Source organism: Morone saxatilis, unplaced genomic scaffold, assembly GCF_004916995.1.
Source record: "Morone saxatilis isolate NCDOM2014 unplaced genomic scaffold, NCSU_SB_2.0 Contig2, whole genome shotgun sequence".
NCBI lineage: Eukaryota > Metazoa > Chordata > Actinopteri > Moronidae > Morone > Morone saxatilis.
In genome coordinates this window covers 2,395,375-2,418,418 of record NW_023339762.1, presented here as the reverse complement: position 1 = coordinate 2,418,418, position 23,044 = coordinate 2,395,375, and the positions used below count along the sequence as shown (strand labels likewise).

At 40.1% G+C, this 23,044-nt stretch overlaps 1 protein-coding gene across 2 annotated transcripts in view; it reads right to left on the bottom strand.

Moving 5' to 3' along the window:
- LOC118330356 (guanine nucleotide-binding protein G(o) subunit alpha) overlaps positions 1 to 23,044 on the bottom strand; it is a gene marked incomplete at its 5' end in the record, with an annotated part of 64,812 nt that overhangs the window by 10,050 nt on the left and 31,718 nt on the right. For both annotated transcript variants that reach the window (XM_035664851.1, XM_035664850.1), the window contains 4 exon segments: positions 785 to 938; positions 6,814 to 6,943; positions 9,042 to 9,170; positions 18,474 to 18,634. In XM_035664851.1, the coding sequence (XP_035520744.1) occupies positions 785 to 938; positions 6,814 to 6,943; positions 9,042 to 9,170; positions 18,474 to 18,634 (574 nt within the window).

Sequence of the window (23,044 nt, the reverse complement as noted above, 5' to 3'; positions counted from 1 at the left end):
GTAACACCAACTGCACCAAACAGTCCAGTGAAGGGTATGAAAGTACTTTTGATACATGTAAGAAAATTTGCTGTTGGACAGGGGCATGTCCAGACTTTTTTGACTGCGGTGGCACAAGTGGGGCACTGGTTTATGCAGGGGTGGCATGTAGTATGTGTCTCAGCTTTCCAGTTATTACCAATTTATGCAATTCCAATACTGTTTAGGGACCCCAGGCTGCAGAAATATTCAAATACACTAGGCAAAAATAATACATTTAAACCACATACAAAAAAACTGTAGGTTTTTGCCCACAGCTGCATGGGATTACCATAAAGTGGGCATGTCTGCAAAGGGGAGAGCCATAGAACCCATTTTCATTTAGATATATTGAGGGCAGATGTCAAGGGATCCTTTTTTTTTTCTTTTGCCAAAATTTAGCCTAACTTTGGAGTGTTGTTTAACCCCTTACCAACACTGGTTGGTACCAATGGATGCGTTAGGTCATTCAGTTTCATATGATACTAGTATCTTCACTCTAGCTTTAAAACAGTGCGAGTGGAAGAGGTAAGGATAATGGGGTAGAACTTGGCCTATCAGACTTCTTGGTGACTACACAAAGATGTTCACAGGTTTAGCGTTAAAATGCTTTATCAAGAACCCAAAACAAAGCTACTCTTTAAATGGTTGTGAATACTGGGTGGGGGACGCTCTACCTCAGCAGCCTACTAGTGTCCATGCAAATTATATAGTATATAGTATGAACTAGTTATAAACTATCGCTCTCAAGATTTTGGATATGTACCAGTGTACTCAGGGAAGCAGATGGACAGAGGTGATTTGCAGATCTTGTTTTCAAAGATGTCCTTCTTGTTCAGGAAGAGGATGATGGAGGTGTCCTTAAACCACTTGTTGTTACAGATGGAATCAAACAGCTTCAGAGACTCGTGCATTCGGTTCTGTAGAAGAGACATTAGCAAGCGTTAAATGGGCTTTAAAACACACTATGCTCACAAACACATGGATTCACACCCAAAAATGTCAACCAGACAGGCATAACGAATGAATGCACGTGTTCCAAAAGCACATGTGCACAAGCAGCCAAATGGAGAACACACACATCACATACGCACCATTTAAACACAAAGAGGAATTGAGTAAATAAAAATGAGAAGGAGGAACAGAGGTACTGAGGAGTTCCTCCTGTCTATAGACACAGCATTTACTTCTGCATAGTGAGTTGGTTTTTGTGTGTGTGTGTGTGTGTGTGTGTGTGAGCATCTGTGTATCAACATATGAGTAATAGAAGATATTAGTGAGCTGGTTGTTTCAGCTGAGTTAAACAAAGCCATGCACTTATTAAGCTGTGAGCCACTGCGTACTTTTCCGGAAGTATATAACCGTGGATAAACGATAACTTAAGGGTGCCCTGTGGAGCTTTTGACCACTAGGGGCGCTGTACAGCAATGCTCTGTACTGAGTGCATTAAGTATTCTACATCATGTGCTTGAGGACATAACCTGCTCACAGTGAGCAGAGGGTTACGTAATCTACATTTCTGCGAACTGCAATAGGCAGCAACAGTTTGTGGAGGTAATGAATTATAAAGGTAGCAGCGTACCAAACAAACAAGCTAATGTCAACAACACAACAAATTCAAAGCTTTGCAAATGTTCTCTGGGGTCGAATATTTAACATGTTTCTGAGGCCAAATACAACAAGTGCATTTTAGTATGAAAGTAGTAAAAGTAGTACATAATACTATAATAATAAATGCTATATTAAAAAAACATATAAGACATGGATGTAAACACTGCTAAATTAGCATCCAAAATGCAGCTTAAATGGTTACTAAGCATGAAAACTTTGGTTGATCAACAAAAACTATGATTAATACATTAAAGATTAAATTAATTTTATAATTTTAGATTTTTCATCATTAGGCACTTTTCAATGTTAGTAGATCATGGGATTTGTGGCTCTTTAGATTGAGTTGTTGGCAGCTGGCAGAAAGCTTTGTTAGCAACAGTGCTTTATAAATTAGTATACCTCGCCTAATTCTCAGCAGAAATTAAATGAAATTAATTTGTGTAGCACCAAATCATAACAGCGGTTATCTCAGGACACTTTTCAAATAGAGCAGGTCTCGATTGTGTTCCTTATAAAATTACAGAACACAGTTCAGTTTGCTAATGAAATCTGTAGAAGGTGATAAGCAAACCAACTGTTGGCATTAAATTTTAGCTCAAGTAAAAAAAGTCAGTGAAGAAACCTGTCAACACTGCTTATAAAAGTGCCTATTGATGAAAACGGATTCTTTTTAAGAATGAGTTGAAAGCAGTTTCTCTCTGGTTATGATCCTTTATTGCCCAGTTTAGGACTGGAGAGGGAAGAAAAGGTGATCAGCTTACAGGAAACTGAAACTGTTGGAGAGGAAGACTAAATAGCTAGACAATAATTTAGAGAAATAAGGAAATGATCAGACAGTCCGAAATCCGACAGATAGATAGACCGATAGAAAGATAGATAGGTAAGATAGTCTACAATAAAACATCTGACAAACAGAAAGAGGCACTGCTTTCAACTCATGGTGAATGTATCAACCTATCGGGAGGTTTCATACCTGTCTGTGGGTGGAGCATCTGTAGAAGATCTGACTGCTGATTGGTTAGAGAGGACAGTCGATGGCGAGAGTGACAGGAGGAGCGGAAGGAGCCAGAGATGCTGCAGGGCGGAGCTTAGAGCAGGAACAGAAAATGCAAGGGACCCGCCCACCCAGCCACGTTCCACTTCCTTTAAATGACACCCCCTTTGCCCAAAACACACACATACACACATACACGCGTACACACCCCTAGTGCTGAAAAGAAAGTGTTTAGAGGCAGGAGGACAGGACTTTATCCAGACAGTGTTCACCCAGAGCGGCTGTCATTTCAGACTCTAGTCTCTGTGTGCGTGTTTTCACAAAAACAAGACAAGGAGAGACAGAGAAAAACACAACGCAAGCAGTTCTTCAATAGAAAGAAGGGAATTACAAAGCAAAAGTAGTGTGTCGTACTGCATGTGCGTGTGTGTGTCCATACAGCACACAGATGTTTATAGATATAGTCAAAACCTTTAAAATGGGACCAGTGAGGTGGTCTTTTTTTTAACTTTACTGTCCTCTCAAAAGGACAAAAATCCTACAAACAAAACAGACAACCTGTTCTGTCAACTCACAATCTGGCAGTATTATTCGATTACACACAGGTACTGCAAATTACATTGTATCTGCAGGTCTTCAAAGGTTTTAAAAAGTACTGAATGATTAAACTGAATTCACAGACTTCTTAAATATGTGCTCTTGCCTAGCACAGGTAATAATGTTAGTAATAAAATGTTTTTCTATCTGATCGCAGGCTGTTGGAGACGTTATGTACCGTGGGATTGTTGTGACAGGCGACTGTGTAGGAAGCTGTTCAATCCTTTTTTGTGTTTAGTTTCTGTGAGCACCATCAGACCTGCAACAAACACCATCACAACTGCTAGCTGTCTCATAATGTGCAAGTGTTAATGTTAGCAAAAACCCAACTTGAATAAATGAATCATTTTTCATTGGTTAATCCATTCATCCATTTTATGCCACTTATCCATGTCCAGGTCACATTAATTCAAATAATCATATCATTAGGAATCATTGTTATATATTGCTGGGGAGTAGTGAAAAAACTTTATATAATAATGAATAATTCTAGGCCATATTGTCCCTACTGGCTTTCCATCACACTTTCATACTGTGGACGGTATGATTGTGCAAGATGGTAACTATAATTCTATGTGGTATTAAAAAGGCCTTTAAAAGTCTTAAAACCAAATGGATGATCTCTGAGAAGAGCCTGTTCTTTATGGTTATTGGCCTGATATCTTCTATGTACTATCATATTTGTTTCAGCAGAACAACTGCTTTGTTTCAACTGATGCTAAAATACTATGACTATGACTCTTCTAATTTTCGGACCACAATGCTCATGCTAGTTGTCACATGACTTTAGGAATCTCCAGAAACCTCTTTCTACCCACTTGCGAAAACTATGTCACATGTCTTTGACATACTGGAAGTCACACCAACTACAAACATTGTGTATAAACCATATACCATATATATACACATTAAATATATAATGTAGGATCCCAAAAAGGATATATGTATCACTTTATCACTGAGGAGGGGGTGTTATCTCTCATGTCTGATTGTAGAATATTTTTACTGTGCACAGTGCTTGTAATTTCTGAATCACATGCCTGGTAGCAGAACTGACGGAGGTTGTGGGCGCTTGCCGAAAAACATTTGTTATTTGCCTGGTAATTAGAACTCCTACGCTAGTGTTTGCTCTTTAATGGTAACACATAATGTTGATCAGAACACTGTCTCACGGATGAAAAACAAAAATGAGCAGAACTGCTATTAATGTTGTCTGAACAGATATGAATCTGGGATGTTTTATTTCTTTTCTGGAACTTGTATAGCTGTGGGCTGTGCTGGTGAGAATGTAATAGTGTCCACAATCTCATTGTAAAACAACACTGTACTCAAATATGATCTACTGAGGTACTGTCAGAGGAAAAATTGCTATTTTTTTTACCATGGATTTCCTCCTGGAGTCATTGCACCTACAGTATATGCTCAGGGATTGAAATTATGTTTACCATTAACGTTGTATGTATCTTAAACATTTCTTGCTATCAACCACCAGAGCAGCTGTGCTCAAAATATCCCCATGACCCTACATTTGGACAGACATCTGCAAGAACACAAAAAAACAAAACACAACAATTAAATGGATTCAGATGTGCAGCACACATACTAGAAGTGCGTTTTTATGATGGATATATTCTCTTTTCATCTGACGTTCTTTTGGAGCTCCCAGCTCAGAGGGAGGCTTGACGACATCTGCATAAATAGAGCAGCTACTGAACACAATTTCCCAGCTTGGAATTCTCAGAGGACACACTTCAGGCTTATAAATAGCAGTGAGCACCGTGCATTCAAATCAGCTTATTTGTTTTGGGTTACATATAATCATCTCTACAGCCACATGGCAGGTTGTGGCGCTTTGCTGAGGAAACACAGAGCCTGTGTTTGACTATTCCCAGAGCTTATTTTAAAGGGACACTTCACCCATTTGCATTAAGCTTTGTATCGTTAGAAACCCAGTCATATTTTTGAATGGTCGTGCACCATTCCCTCATTTTCGACGGGAGAAATACTGATTCAGTGTGCACTTCCTGCCTTCCAATGAATGTAAAAATCGTTCATTTTGCATCACTGGAAGCAGGAAGTTCATATCTTTTGTAGAGGGGGTGAGACTACAAACACTCTTTTCTCGGTCAAATAGGCACCAAATTCAAAATTTATGTTACATTTCGACTACATATATAACCCACTTTCAATAAAGATTAATATTTCCACGGGTGAAATGCTTCTTTACCCAGACCTTTTGATAAAGGTGTGCAGGTTTCCTTGTTTGCGGTTTGCACTTCCACTTCAGAACCCTTGAAATACACACACATTGACTTCAAACGTGGTAAATCATGTTTTTGAAAAAGGAAATTGTAATTTTTTTAAATTGTTTTTACTTACCAATAATAATCATACATAAATAAATAATCAGTGTTAATTTGTTGACTGAATGTCCTTTCAAGTAAAGTAACTAAAGTGAATACAGCTCAAATACTTCATAGATTATTTATTTTTCGGTATTTTTCTTTTTTTTCCTATATTTTGGGGGGTTTTTTTGCCTTTGTTCAATAGGACAGCTAGATAGAAGGGGAATAGGGGATGACGCACAGCAAACAGCCACAGGTCAGATCTGAACCCACTGCTGCTGCACCAAGGTCTTAGCCTTGATACGCGGGGCGCCAGCCCTTCATGGAGGATTTCTACACTTACTGTACATCTTAGATTGTACAGTCTACATCATTTGCAAGTATATATAAAAATACAGATCATTTGCTTTGACCAGCATGCAACTTGGTTTGCAGCGTCAATGGAGGGAGGAAGGATTTGCATAGATAGAAGGAAAAAAAGGCATAACCGTAACCCGTTTGCATTGAAGCCATCCAACAGTGTTTTCACCAGAGACGGAGCACTGTGGGATTACTTATTTTGGTAAACAATTCACTAGTATTTTGAATGTGGCCATCAGTGTTATTTTGTTATTTACATGTTCTGTTATGACATCAGAGTTCAGCGTTCAGGATGGCGTACCAAAAGGACATCCAGAGGAAACACGATAGAATCCCCCGAAATTCACACTGTGTTCGTAGGGAAAGTGAGAAGGCAGACCAGTGCTGCTGCTTCAGTATTATTAAATAACACCAGATATTATAGAGATGCAAGATGAGAGAAAAGATAAAAGCAGATATGTCTGTCTGTACTTGTTATTCCTTAAAAAGATCCATAAAATATGAATAAACATTTTGAGAGTTTCGTGCCTTAATGTATTAAGCAGCTCTTTGACGACCTTCACCGACATTTATCCCTCCCTGTCTCAAGCTTTTACACAGACCATGCGTTTGATGTCAGCTTACACATCGTTTCTACATAGAGAACAAGCGTATACTCTAGCTTTATATGAGCTTTTACATAGCCTGTGTCAGAATGTATCAGGTTATGTTGTCCAACATCATGAATGTATAAAATAACATTACTGAAGCTATTTGATATAGTCCTCCTGGGCTCCAATATTTAGAAATGGTCATAAGGCCACAGAGTGACAGAGAAAAGGCATCAGTGAGAAAGGGATAGAGAGATGGAGTGAGAATGAACATACACATATGAACATCTGTCCTTACCGTGGTCTCGTCCTCATGCAGCACCTGGTCGTATCCGCTGAGCGCCACACAGAAAATGATGGCTGTGACATCCTCAAAACAGTGGATCCACTTCTTCCTCTCCGACCTCTGACCTCCCACATCAAACAGCCTGATGCACAGAGAGAGGGATGTGAATATCACACATGTACAAACCCACACAAACACATTTTTCTTTCATTCTTATATCATAGTCAGGTCACATCTGAACCTATAAAACATTTGCTGCTATCTAAACAGAAGTGGAAAGATGGTGACTTCTGAAGCCAAGCAGGTTCTGTAGCATTCTCAGTTTGTAGGTCCATTTATAAACTGGGCCAGTTATTGGTTTCTGTTTGTCTATTGGCTCATTATTCCAGCAGTGGCACATTACTTTCATATGTGACAATTCTGGCGTTCTTCCCAGTTCATAAAGTGGTTCTCTATCTTGCATTGAACTGATATTGTAAACCTTAGGTTTTGTTATCACACTTGTTGTACCCAAGTGTGTTCTCAATATTTCTCCTTTTCACTCTTTTATTTTCTTTTTCTGGGCTCAAGCTCAGTCAGTGTCTCTAAAGTATGCTTTTTCTGGCAGTTTTCATGTCCCTTTTTCTCCCTTTATCTTTTGGATGTGGTGTGGTATTACTGGTTATGAGTAATACCGTAAATAAAAGAGTGTAGGGGTGTAACGCTAAGTGTATTCGTCCCCGTATAGGACGTTTGGTTCGGTATGGGACTGGCTCGGTTCGGTGCGCCCTGTGACCCAAACAATTACTGGCAAAATAGTCTATTTATGTTTACGTACTCGCACAAAAGGAACGCAAATTCTAAAGCTTGAGTCTTTTGAGAAGTGGCTTTGGAGGGAGGCCTGAAGAGAGGGGCTGTGATTTTTTTGTCTAGTCTCTCCAGTGTTACCTATCCTAGCTTTAATCAGTCCGTTGGTCCTGCCCTCTATAAACGAGTGCAAGCTTCACAGTTATCAACAGTTCAGACTTTATTTGTGTCTTCTTATTGGCAATATGTCAGTATTTGAGTGCATTAACTGTTCTAGTAAGAATTCAACAGAACAAATGAGATACTGTTAATGTTTATGTACATCTTTTCTTTTTTTGTTTGTTTGTTTTGGTTTTCTCTCCTGTACCAAGAACATACTAAACCATAACTCCAAAAGTTGAGGTACATAATGTACTTTTTGTGTACAATTACACTCCTATAAGAGAGTGCCTGACCTGGCAACTGAGTCAGAAATGTACTTGCTCAAAGTCAATTTTTCAGATCCTTATTGTTAAGCCCTGGAGTGTGACCACTGTATGTACTACATCTATCCGGCATTTGAGATTTTCTTGTTCTTTTGCTGTCTAAAGGCGTCCATACAAATACTCAAAATTTGTGTCGCCCTGGTAGCTCACATACCAGAGGGCGCGTCCTATGTACTAAGGCTGAATTCTTTAATGGCTGCTTGATGCATCCCCCTTCCTGTCTATCTAATCACGATCAAAAACAGGCCTATATGTGATGGGTATAATGGTAGGTAGGTTGATGGGTTACACCCAGTACAGGAACACTGTAGACTCCCACACACTGCCTGACTGCCAGTGATAGCAATTGAGCTGACAATATTTAGGGCTTCTCAACAAAACACACCCAGCAAACCACCTACTCAGCTGCCACACACACACAGCAGAAAGCACCCTTCAGCAGGACTAACATCTCTCTTCTTTGTTTAAATTGAGTGTGTGTCAATGTATATCAACACATGATACATATGGTGTGTGTGTATGAGAAAGGCTGAGACAGAAAGTGAAACAAAGTTGAAGTGCAATGGTGCATCCATTCAGAAAAATAACTGGTGTCTACAGCTTATTAACCTCTCTGAATGCGTGTGTGTGTGTGTAAACACAGGTACACAAGAGATGCAGAAATAGGGTAATTAAATTAGAGGTAAGAAAGACACTCCTCCCCTCTTTTCTCTTTCTTTTCTCTTCCCTTTCCTCCTTCTATCCCAACATCCCCTCCTTGCTGTCATCATTCCCACAGCTCCTTGCTCTAATTGAATCAAGTCTCATTATAAAGACAGACAATCACAAATATAGACACTTGTTTAAAGCATTTAATCGTATTAATTACAGACTGGATTTCCTGCTGTACGCATGGATAGAGGAGCAGACCCAGAGATGATAAAGACTAATCAGAAGTTACAAATGTCCCTGCCTGAAGTCAATACTGACCTGAAGTGGAGGTTTTTGAAGGTAAAGTGTGTCTCGACGATGCCTGTGGTCTTCACTCGGGTCCTCAGGATGTCCTGCTCTGTGGGCTGGTAGTCTGGCGCACCAATCCGATCTAGGCTGTCTAGGTAGCTGCACACAGACACACACAACAAAGACACAGACTGTAAATGAGCAGCAATGGACTTCCAGCTTAGTTACTGTAACTAGGCCTGTCAAGCTTTGGTTTGTCCACATGCTGAAGTGGTGAACATGGGGCTATAGTGAGAGGGATACCTGGCATTTAAAGAGTTAGGAGGATCATGTTACCCAAGATAAGAATGCAAGTGAAAACATACTTTGTGAAAATAAGAACGAGTATGTAAGCGAACGGCTCAACAGGATTACGTTAGAACAAACAACAACTGGCCAGCCAAATGCATTTTAGGTAGACTGGTGGCTATGTGCTTATTAAATCTGTATTCACTAAGTCATTTTCATGACCAATTATTTGACCTCTGACCCCAAAAATGCAGATACTGAACTCTGTCTTTATATTTCCATAAATAGATATAAACGTAGTGCAAAGACAGAGCACAGTGACAGTTTCAGTGTCTTCTTCCAAAATCTAAATGTAGTTTGATGTCTATTCTAATATTGTTTCATGTGTAAATAGATTAAATAGAGTAATTAAGAATTTACATATTATTTCATGAGGTTTACCTACTAAGATTAGAGACCGAGGAACAGCGCAGTAACTTACTGTGGTTTGGTTTTTGTTTGGAGTTTTTTTTAGTTCCTGCAATTTTTACATAATCCTTTCTCTTTGATAGAGCAAGACTAAACTTTTGTCACAAAACAGACATTCAAAAGTTCAGTTTCAGTCATAACTCAGTTTTGAACTAAATTGTAGCCACTGCGGTTTGCCTTTGCAGGGCAGCTTAGCTGTTCAGCTCATACCTACAATACGAGGACTAACCAGCTCGACACTGCTGTACAAAAACAATGACTCGGCCCTGTATCACAATATCATGCCTGCAGCCTTCAACAGGTTTTAGAGGGTTCTTGTTCAAAACAATTCAGCTGCAAACATCATAAAGTCAGCCAGAGACAGCCTTTTCAACCCACTCTTGGAGCTAACATTAGCGTAATAAGCTGATAAAATCTGCTAGTGACAGTTGTCTTTTCAGCAGACAAAATAAACAGTCATGAGCTGGAAATAAAGGCTGCTTCTGTCTACCTCTGTCTATAATCAAGGACGCACAGTTTCAATGTCAAATCAATGTAAACTGCATATCTGATAATAAAAACAGAAAGCTGGACAGCTGTAGCAGCAGTAACTGGGCGGTGCAGGGCTTAGTGAATGGTCAGTTCTGATGCTGGTCTTTTAGAGGATGGTTATAATTGTGTCTGTCTTCCTTTGAAGTCAGCCACAAATCCATTAGTAGCTCCATGCATCTCACCTTTTAGACTCATGTAGACCTAAGTAGCTCAAAGGCTAGAGTTTGCTGATCACACTGACGGAGTAAGGGTATGATTACTTAACACGGATGCACTTGCTTTGCTGAAATCCACTTTGCGTTAAGGTGTGATGATGTATGTTATGGCTCAGGTGGGTGAAACAGTAAACATTACATAACACGCAGAATATGACACCAACCCACTGGATTACTGTCATTAATAATGATGGTAAATGTGCTACTGACTGCAGTGGGGTAATCTTCTATCTACTGCTCCCTCTATTGGAGGTCAGAGGTCAGGATTAGCTACATATCAATCCTGCCACAAACGGTAAAGGATCCGTCCCTTTCCTTTGACAGGACTTTATCTAATTATCTAAATCTAATTACTTTTATTTCCTGGAATACAGAAAGTCTTAAGTGTTAATTAAAGCTGTCCAAAGGAGTGGCCAGTTTCCCATCAAAACACTGCCTTACCTCCCTGATTCCTACACATTAAACAATTAAAGGCTGTCAGCCCTGGTTGGCCGATAACATGCATATGGAAACGAAGTTACCACGTTGAGTAGCTACTTGGTAAGAAGTGAGAAAGGGAAGTGGGTGGGTGAGATGACTCTGTTGAGTTATGTAATGGAATATCCCTGGAAGTGGACCTTTATTTTTTAATGTAGTATAAATCAAATAATCCTGAATAGTACAGTTCAGAGATTCATCTCACAGCCCTCGGAGGGTGGCTCTCTGGCTGAGGGATCACTCTACCTCCATACAGTATTAATCCACCCCACCATCAGGCAGAGAATAAGGGAGACAGTGAAGAAAGAGGAATGACTTGATTACGTATTCACTTTTACAACATTGCCCCTGAGAATCTTTAATTCTGACTGGCTGGCAGGTGTCCGTTATGTTCTTTTTAATGCCATGTTCTCTGCCTCCGCTGACAATGGTGTAATGCCCATCTTGCTGCAGAGCGAGGCCTCGGCAATGCTAATTATTTTTCCACACAACATCCTTTTAAAGAAAATATTAGTTTTCTAAGCCAACAGAGAGGGGCTGACAGATACATAAAGACAGACGAGCAGGAGAGATGAGCCAGACATATACCCACATCATGCAGCCCTCTAATGTAATGGTGTAAAGTCTTTATAGATTGGCTAAAGTGTTGTTTCAGAGCTTTTAAATGGATACCGAGTTGCTTCTAAAAAAGTGAAAGAAAAAGATAAAAGGCCAGAGAGATACTGGGCTGATGGTAACAAGAAGTGGTTGGCGCACACACACACAAAGACACAAGTGCAGACACACTGCATGCTCACACAGCTTCAGTGATAAGAACTATTGATTACACAGAAAGGAATATGGCTTAGAGCTTGGTGTTTGGAGAGGATGTAGATAGGAAGAGCTTAAAGGGGAGGTTTTTTTGAGCCACAATGATCTGCTGGACCTTGGATACTCAGATACTCAACTGTACTAGAAGAAATTAAGCCCCATCCTACAGTCCTACAGCCCTCACTTCATTTTCCAACACTGCTGTGCTCCAGATATAGGTTCGTACACAACACAATGAGAAATTTAAAGAGAGACAGGGAGGCAGTGAGTAGACGAGTCAGTCACATGTGTAAGGCACAAGGAGATAGGGCTGAATCGATTAGCTGATTACTCTGGTAACTGATTAGGCATTACGTTCACCGTTTACAGCTTCTCATATGTGAGGATGTGATGCTTTTCTTTGTCATATATGAATACTGAATATCTTTGGGTTGCAAATTGTTTGTAGAATGAAAGAGGACATCTGAATACGTCACTGTTGGGCTCTGGGAAATTATAATAGAATAAACATTTTTAACTGGTTTATCAGGAAAATAATCAGCAGGCTAACTGATAATAATAATAATAATAATAATCGCTAGTTGCAGCCTTTTTAAGCATTATAAAATGCGTGTTCAGTGTCCTCTCAAGCTGTCAATGAATCTCAATGAATCTTGTACTTATTTTTGACCACTTCAGTATCTGTTCGGTAATGTCTCCCCTGGCTGTCTATTTCCTGTCAAACTCCACTGGCTATGAAGAAATGAAAATGAAAAACACTATAAGGCTGCACTTAGATATTTGACTATTGAGTAAGAAAGGTCAGTAAAAGTTGCCGTTATTGTTGTGACCTCTGACGGGAGGTTGAACCCTCTCTGAAGAGAAGCTGTCTGCTCTTCCCGTTCACCGCTTCCACCCTGCAGCCACGTTTCAAGAATAATACTTCTGACATGAACTTACATGAACACAAATAGTGCCATTGTTTTATGTATAGAACTGCTGTCCCCTGAGGGCAGTACACACACAGCAATTCAAATTAGATTAAATCATGCCTAGCCAGGTTAATGACTTTTGCATGCTCGTGTTGCCTGGTTTTTAGATAGCATATAGTATGCAGACCACCACTGCATTAGTCCTTTTCCTCATCCTGATATTACTCTTCATGGTGCACTAAGTCGATTAACACCAGACCCCAGTGTATGCTTCTCTCAGTTCTCTGGTGATGTACAGTATTAGAGATTATCACTGGAAGAGTGTACGGCACAAAAAGGGAGACAACCGGAGAGAATGTTGTCTGCGAGGTGATAACAACGAGGATGACAGATTGTGTGTGTGTGTGTGTCTGTATCCAGCATTGAAAAGTTCTCCTGACAAGCTGCGATATTCAACATCACTCTCATAACACTGTTAACACACACACCACCCTCCTTCTGTTACAGACTCTTCTGTTTTCAGTATTGCTGCATGTAATGTGTAAAAAGAGTCACGCACTGACCAGTAATTAACATCAACTAAGGCACTAGTGTTGATAAAACAGTGGCTTGACGCTAAAGAGGACTGATAGTCTCTTTGTAGTTTGGAGTGGAAAGTGGAGAATGTACAAGAATAGGAAAGCGAGGCGAGACAGGAACATCTAAAGGCCAGCAGAGTGAGAGAGATGAGAAGTATTCAGGCGAGCGGGAGCCAACTTCTAACACAGTCATATTGATCCCTTGCTGTATTAACTCAAGTTCAATGACCATACATTAGCCATTTACATTGGCATGTGGTTCACTACAGACATGTAACCCATCAAACAGGGGTCACAAGGACCGACATGTGCTTAATAATACAGTAACGTCAAATATGAACACATCACCCCTGTGCTTGGCTCCCTACAATGGCTACCTGTCAAATTTAGAATTGATTTTAAAACGTTATTATTCCCTTTTAAAGTGTTAAACCGACTTGCTCCCACATACATTTCGGATTTATTATCCTTGCATGTGCCACCCGACTCTTCAGACCTTCCTCGGTTGCAGCCCGGCTGGTTATTCCCAGGTCACGGTATGTTCCCCACACTCAGACATCTCTTGATTCTTTTTGTGCAAGCTTTTGGAAATATTCAATATGTTTTTATTCCTATTTATTTGTTCTTATTCATTCTATTGTTTTATTACTTCTGTGCTCATGTTTCTTTTTGTCATTTTATCGGCCTTCTTTTTTTTTCTCCTTTGTACAGCACTTTGTAACATTGTTAAGAAATGTCATCATTAAGTGTGAAAATAGGATTTTAACATTAAATATATTTTAATCATACCAATGTATTTTATGGCAGAATTCATATACCTATAAATATACCATAAAACATGTCTATATGGCACGTATAGTTTCAGACCAAGAGCGGTGTCGGTTACTGTCGCTAAGTAACCGGCTTTTACATGGTCAGACATCTGCCTCATTGTGATGTTTCAACACATATTTATAACTGACACTTGTGACTACTACAGAGGCTGCAGGGACATGATACAACATGATACGACCTGTGGCCGCAACATAAAAGGGCTCTGAATCGATAGTGGAAAAAGCTCTCTCATTATTTAGCCCAGAAAGAAGAAGAAGATAAACCAGGAAATTTCTCACTGGTAGTGTACACGCGCTTCAAGGCACGTCTTAAATCAACACTGACCACATCTATTTCGAAATTGAGCCTTTGAGCCCGAGAAGTGTGAGGCAAGGTGAACAACTTTCTAAAGCCAGCAATGGACAAATAACGGTACCCACCAGCACCAAGATTTACTATATTTGTCTATTAAGATCAATACAGCTGTAGTAGCTTCACATTATTACCTGGTTCCAAGTTCAGTGATGTTAAATAATGAAATGCAACGCAAGATGCAGAATCGATATCTGTAGTAAACAATGCCATTTTGTCTGACATTTAACTTCAATTAGCTCTAAACACGTATACAAGTCAGATCGCCTGCTATTAGTGGGTACTCTGCACTTGATCTATTTAATGTTGCAGTCTTTCAGCGTAATAAACCAAAGCACCAAAGCCATACTGGTCCAGGGCCCATTTAACTACTTCATATGGCATCTTAATGTCATGTGTGCATACACAGTAAAGGATGTGACTGATGCCAAGTGAGTAAATGCATACCCCTGTGTCATAAAGGCAGGGGATGTAAACCATAAACAGAGTGTTTGTGTATTGTGGTAAATAGGTCAGTACATGCAGGGCATTTGCACAGAGACAGAGAGAGAGACAGAGAGAGGTGGCTTCAGGCAGTAGTTACTCCTCTCAGAATAGAGCTTTCTGATTTCTATGTAATACAAACACACACTGCATGCACACCTACACAAAAACTCCTGACTGCTATCATAGCCTTCTTCACCAAATAAAATCAAATAAGCCTGTAACAAACACCTTTAACCTCACTGTATCACCTGACAACCAAAAAGCCTTTTCAAAGGAGGAGATATATACTTGACTTTCTTCTGTTAGGGATTTTAGAGACAGAAAAGCACCCACACAGACACACACACACACACACACACCTTCACACACACAAACTGAGTGTGGTCTGATCATGTGCTATCTGTCCTATCAGTTCATTGGCTCGTTGGCCTGTTCTGCTCCACAGGCACCAACATAATAGGAAGTGTGCATCAATCTTTAATGTGACATTTAACACAGACACACACACACACACACACACACAGGCATGCATATGCACGCGCACACACGCTTATACTCGCACACAGCGCCGAAGTTGTTTAAGTTAATTGAGCACATGTTGATAGGAATATGTTTGCACTCTTTCCAAGATGTCTGCCATGATGATAAATAAAGTCCTGCAGCTCTCTCACTCTCCACCTTTTCTTGCTCTCTCATCACTCCTGACCTACTGACTCGCCCCTTTTCCTTGCCTTTTTAGTCTCATCTGTCTTGCAGCCCGTATCATTCACTTCATATCAGTCACTTTGATGTGCTTTCTTTGTCTAAGCCTGTGTTTGAATTCCCCACCTTTAACTTTCCCTCTCTTATCTCTTCTCTGCTCTCTTCAGTCCCCTCTATTTATTCTGTTTTAACTTGCCTCTATTAGCTTTGGTCTGGACACTTGTTTCAGCTGGCAGGTTCCCCTCCAAATGGTGCATTTGATCTCATCTCTAGATGTGGTCTCTTCTCATTTTAATTCTAACATTAGAAATTTAAGTTTTTTTAAAATTAGTGATGGTATTGTTTTATTAATACTGGTATCGATACTCTTATTGATACTACATTTGGTGCAAAAGACACGAAACAAAAAGATGTGAAAATATTTAACAGTTATTTTATCACTTTTTTACAGAAATAACAGGTTAAACTATTTCCTGAGTTACTGCATTTCCATTTAATTAGGTAAGGTGAGCACACACTTTTGAGAGTTTGAGCCAGCTGTTTATGTAACATTAATGCCAGTCCAAGAGCTTATCGGTATTTCGGTACAGACCAGTCAGGAACTAGTACTGACTATTGCCTCTAAATTATAAGTAAGACCTAACAGATAATGAGGCATCTTCTCACAAAAATAATATAATGTTGAAGTAAAGGTGCTTATAACGAGGCCAGTTTTGAAATCAGTGCCGTTTTTCACAGTTTTGTTGCACCAGACGTGACGCAGCAGGAAGTTGCACTCCACGCATTTAGAATAGTGGTTAAACTGTTGACCTGAGCAATGTTTGATGTGTCCTAGTATATGATTAGGACAAATGCCTGCCAGCAAGTCAGAAACAACTACTTGATTGTCCTCGATTGTGGTATGGATAAAATGTGTGGACTGCAGTTGGTGCGCAGTCATTATTTCTGACACATCCTGCTGCCTCCGATGTCAGCAAATGTTTAAATCTTAACATTACCTGACTAACAAACAGTGCCAGCCAGTTCACTGAACCCAGTAATATTAGCAGAAATCCAAAGGTTTTCTATGACTTTCCCTGGATAAATATTATAACGCAGTGACTCAATAACAAACATAATTCACTAGTCCTTCCAGAGGGGCTTACTTTGTGCTTTTCACCATTACAATACTCCCAAGTAACGAAGCTGAGTCCTTGCTGTAGCGGCAGTGGGTTTGCATTTGACCTGTGGCCCTTTGCGGCATGTTATTCCCCGTCTATCTTGAGCTGTCCTATCAATAAAGGCAAGAAAAGGCCCATACATAACATTAACAGAGCCTATAAGAGTGAGTGGTGTACATACAGTGGTTGCACTGCATGCAGCAACACAGATCTCTGACTCCATCTGTCACTCTGCTGCAGTCTCCCTTTATGTCACTGTGTAATGTCATCGGATGTATGGTGCACAATTAAACAAGGGCTGCACGCACAAACATGGCACTTGAGGGAAATGACTCCCTCAACCCTCCCCCCCGCTGTCTCTCTCTCTCTCCACCCACACAGGCACTCAGCATAAATCAGGCCCAGTACTTGTAAGGGTGATTGACTGTGTGTTGTAATAGCTACTGTATGATCGCATTCAGAAGATTATAAATAAACAGTGGCGTGTGTGCATGTTTTTTTATTTTTATAAATAGTGGGTGGGTGGATTAAGGGATGTGGGGCAGCTAATGAGTGATGCATTGATCTGGGGAACATGAAAAACTGAGGTGGGCAGGTGGAATACACACACACTAACAGTGCTGAGTCAGTGATAATGTACTTCTGGTGGTGCAACACAGACAGCACCAAATTCAGAACACACACCTTGCTGCTTACTATAAAAACACACACCCACATATGACCACAACCAACACTAGGATGGTAAAAGTGGAACAAACTCAGTTTGCCCATTTTCTACGCTGCCGGTGTTAGGGCTGCCCTGAAAACTCAATGATTTAAATCATCAACGGTTAGGCTGCAAGTAGACTTGCATTCTGTCAGTTGAATAGCTGCTTGTTTTTTAGCTGTACATTGTGCCCAGAAGGTCAGCATGGCAGGCTGTAAACTTTACAAACCGGCCACTCTTACGCTGTCTGCTCCGGTGCTGACTGTCAGTGAAGTCGGCTAAACCACTTTTAAACTAGACAGTGATACACCCTCCACTGCTACCGTCCTTTGACTCTTTGATTGACTCTTGGGCTGACGGTGCTGTCAGCAGCCCGGCAGGAGAGATGTTTTGTGGTGCGCAGAGATTTCACAATCTTTCACAATGATCTTTGAGCACGCTGCACACTTTCACTTTCTCTGACTGTGGTAATCTGTTTTCACAGATGATGAAGAACAGCAGTAAACGCGAGGCAGGCTAAAACATGAGAAACATGTAGTGGCTTTTCCACCACAGGACCTGCTGATATAGGAGTTTAGTGAACAATCGAATAATAAAATGTTCATATTGAACAGCAAAATCCGAGTCGGGTACAGACTAGCTGCTGTCAATTAGATATAAATTATAGGAGGATGACAGCAGGATGTCAAATTCAGCGCTTTTCTGACAATGTTACTGTTGTTAAAGGATTTCCTCCTGTGGGAAATCACAATTCCCTTATACCTTTCATTTGTCACTTTGTCATTGTAGAGCACTCTTCATACACACACACTAGGCGATGTCACCTTAAATCAATATTGCAATTAATTGTCACAATTACCTCTGTAATAATTCCTAAAACAATATCTCATACACACACCTGTAGAGGACACACACAACAAACAAACAACCATGTGCTGTACGTACTACTGCGCTGAATCGTTGAGCTGGTACTCTCGGGCGCGGCTGAAACACTCCTGGATGCCCGAGTCGGACCACAGACGTATCATGGCGGAGAGCAGCTCGGCGGAGTAAGGCTCTGTGTCCTCCATACGACTGACCACGTCACACACCATCTTAGCATCCGCCTAGAGGAAACACAACAGGAGCAGGAGGTTAGCATTCATAAGAGGCCTGAGGACCCTAAAGGTGTCGTAATCACATCATCACTCACATTGACATATTAGTGTAATTATTACAAAACAACAACCATCACAGAGAGACTGCCTGTCTTGTCATTGTTAAACCTTGTCAAGTTAAACTTTAACTGTGTTAACATGAGACATATAACCTGTAAAAAAAAATCTCCTAGTGCTCCTAATGACATTGGCAAGAATCCACCAGGCCTGTACGAAAAAACATAAAAAGATGCTTTGGGTTGGAGGCTTGAAGATAGATGATTGTTGAGTCTCATTCCCAGGGTTGCAAAGGATCTGTATTTAACGCCCAGGGGATTCAATTCAACAATCAACTTTCTTTTGTGTTCTTCTTTCTTTCGTCTATGGAATCTTGCAAATACCATTTTGAGCCAGATGAACTTGATTATTTCACAGATTATCTGTCAGGATATAGTGAAAGTGAATGACCTACTGCAGCTTTAAAACAGTCTGCCACTGGGTTAACAGTGTACTACAGTATGATAAATACTGTATATTACTTGACGGTGTGTGTGATGTGGAACTACTAGATATAGCAGGAGAGCAGGACACAATTGATCTGGAAGTGGGAGGGTTTACATGGATGGAGGATGAAAAGGAGAGGAGGTTAGAGGTAACAACAATTACAGACAGCGATTACAGGAGATGACAGAAGAAAAGAACAAGATTAGGAGGAGAGAGGAAAGAATGAGAGCACTTTCAGCTCCCTCTGGTCATTTATTCTCTAGGTCAAAAGCCTTCACAAAAGCATTATCTGAAATCCACGTGTCATTACAGACCCTGAGTCAGAACAGAAGCAGTAACCCACAACAGAGGAGTGGCCTGAGCTCAAACATTTCAGAGTCATCAAATTGTAATGTGGGCAAACCTTCACGAAGATGCTCTAAAAATAATGCCAACTGGACATGGACAAAGGCATAGCTTTTTTTTTTTGTGCTTTTTTTAGCTGCAGAAAGGCCTCCTCAGCTGTTGCCATGCAGCAGTGATCTGGCTCTGGTTCCTTCAGGGGCTGAGGCGGTTGGTCTGCACTGAGCTCTTTCCAGACAAAGAGGCAGATAAATCATCACCCGGTAACTGACATAACTGAAGAGGAGTCACTGTCTTAAAACCCAAAGCTGTTTAGGTCGTACGATCATAACAGGCCCGTCAGTCAGCTGCCAGCTCTGCTTTACATCAGGCCATTTCATACATGTACTGCTCGATATAAGCAAACTATTAGCCATATGGTTCCTACGGTGACAATGAATGCCATAGACAAGGATGATATGTATTCATTGAGATGAATTTGATGGAATTCAATCTTGTAGTTGCATACATCATTTCTTTTGTTTAATTTATATGAGACGTGTCATTCTGTGTTTATGGAAAATCCTGCTAGCCACTTAGCTATGAATAAACCAGCTGCAGAGATCTCGCTTAGATTCCGCTGCTATTACCAGCATCTCGTCTGAATCCAGCACTCGATCCCCCCCCCCGCCCCCCTTCTCCCTTTGCTCTTTGCCATTATTGATTTCTTTTCCTAGCACTTGCCTTCTACATGGTCATTGTTGCTCCCAGTAATGATGCCAGGGCACCGAGGCCCTGACCTTCGTTTTGCTAACGTTTGGTGGCTTCATATGCAGATAAACTACAAATTAAAGAGTCTTACACCTGCACACTTATCTGTACTAAACAGCAAAAATGTTAAATACCATTTTCTTTCTTTCTTTCATTCTGGCTCTGTATTACAAAATGTACATTTATTGTCAGAATATCTTGAAGCTGCCTTACAAGGGAGGACATTATGCAAAATCTTAAAATGATCGTCTTATTTTATTTTAAATAATGCCATTTAGAAAGAAGATAACAACGCTATCTACTGACTGTTATCTATTGTTAATTCCCATAAGAACACATTTTTTTTTTTAAGCTTAAACAGAGTAAAACTGTAATAGATTTAGAAATACTTTAACTGAGTGGTCCCCAACCTTTTTCCTTCAGGGAGTTATCATTGAGTAAATGGACACATTATGGAGTGACACATTAATGGATAACAATAATAATAGATATTAACAGTGGACATAATTAGAATTACAGTACCGAACAACCTTTTTTTCCCTGTCCGTGTTATATATTTGTAATTTTTAACAATCAAAATACTCAATAGCCCTCTTTTTTGACAAATTCAGTGTTTTCTTCTCCCTGATGCTTGGCCGTGTTCTATTAGTTCTTTGGTTGTTTTAACTTTTCTAATTCAGGACGAGGATTTTGCAGAGACCGAAAGCTTTGTTAATATTGTGTTAAAAGGTCTTCAGGGTGCCCTTATTCGTGGGACTTTATATATGAGTTTATATCTTCAATAATAATCCAAACTTCTAAAATAATAATTTAATTCAGATTTCTTTACAGAAATGAATAGAATGAAACACAGGACAACAATTTATTTGTTTAAAAAGTTTCTTGACACCCCTTAAAATCAAGAAGGCATCGCTACCCCTCATGAAGGACCCTCTAATTGGATAACCCCTTAATCTTAAAAGTGCAATTTAAATGCATAAAATCAAAAAGAGACGATCCTTCTTCTGTATAACAGACAACATAACATCAACCTCACAGTGGCTTTAGATTCCCTGAGTCAGCAAGCTTGAAATATGACCCCATCTGCTGTATGTTACACAAATGGATCCCACTGTATATAAACAGTTTCAACCTACAGGTACTTCTACAAAGGTGATATCTGTATTACTGTGAAATCTGTGAGTCAGCAAAATGAATTATAGAGCAGGGTGGACACAGTTTAGCATCTTTGCAACTAAATAGCAGTACAATCAAATAATCTATGCAACACTACACCTGGCTCACTCCATCACTGGAACAATATATCATCAGTTCTTCCCACAGAAATACTTTTTTTTACAAATGAAACAGTATAGTGTCAGGATGAGTGTTGTTATTCCTTTACTGTAATTTTATCCAGACATTATAATTAGATTGCACAGCACTCAGGCTGTAATTACAATAACTGAAGGCATGATCTGTTTGAGTTTCCACATCCCCCTGAAATTCACAGCACGCCACGCAATCAGGAAGAGATAATGACACATTACATGAGTTTGGAGATTTGACAGATTTGACTGTGCTTATGCTACTTCAGCAGCAGCCTGAACACAAACACACACCCACACACACACACCTGCGAGTTGCCCCGGTGCAACCAGTGTGGCTTCAACACATTTAATGTACTGAAGGATTTCACCATCGTGCTAGGCTAGCCCCACACCCACTTAGAAAGTTCAAAACGCTAATGATGTCAAAAAAGCGGAGAGCGAGTGATTTCACAACGATGCTTCATGATGAAATGTTACTTTTACAGGATGTTACAACATAACAACTCAAAGGCTTGACTCATTTGTCCAAATTTAACAGATACATGCTTTGATATGGTCATTAAAGGAGGGGATGGCTTTCCCCTTCTTGTCTCAGTCTCTTTCCTTCTTTTTCTTATTACGCATCTAGTCCTCATTTAAAAGTCCAGTGTGTAACTTTTAGGAGGATCTATTGGCAGAAATGGAATAAAATATTTATAACTATGTTTGCATTAGTGTTTTTTTTTTTTTTTTGTTACCTTAGAATGATTTGTTTTTATCTACAGACGGTGCAGGTTTTAGTTGGTTTGCTTGGCGCCAGACAGCTCCACGCAGTTTCAGTGTGAAAGCTAGGACCGAACTACCTCGTACAATCCCATCTGTTATCGCGAAGCTGTTCAGAAAGAATCTTTTTCTCTGACATGATGTCATCAGAAACGTGCAGCCTAAACCATTTACACTTACAGTCAGTGTAAACAGGAAGTATTGGTATTGTTTGCAGCAGATCATCATTACGTGAACTGAGTCACTGGTATACTGGTGACTTCAGACCTGTCTTCTCCTTTATAATTCCTTTACCCTGTTTACAGTGGACGTTCCTGTTTATCACTTTCTGCATCTGGCATACCAACCTACCTGACCTCATCCAGTCAGCCAGTCTTTTTCTCAGCCATTAGCCATTAGCCATCCCTCCATCATCATCCTGTCTGTCAGTCCATATCTATCTGCCCCTATCTGCACTTATTCTTCTCCAGTTTTTTTTTAAAATCTGTCTGTCCTTCATCTCTCCTTCCATCCGCGCTCATGATCATGCCTGTTTTGTTCTTCTCCGTTTGACCTCCCCATGTCTGTTTTATCCCTCTTTCTTATTCCCCTGTATTTCTGTCCATCCTGTCTCTTTCATACTTCACCCCACTCTTCACTCTCCCATTCATGCCTTTCTCACTGTCCTTTTGGTCAGTTTCCTATCCTGCTTCCATCTCTCTCTCTCTCTCTC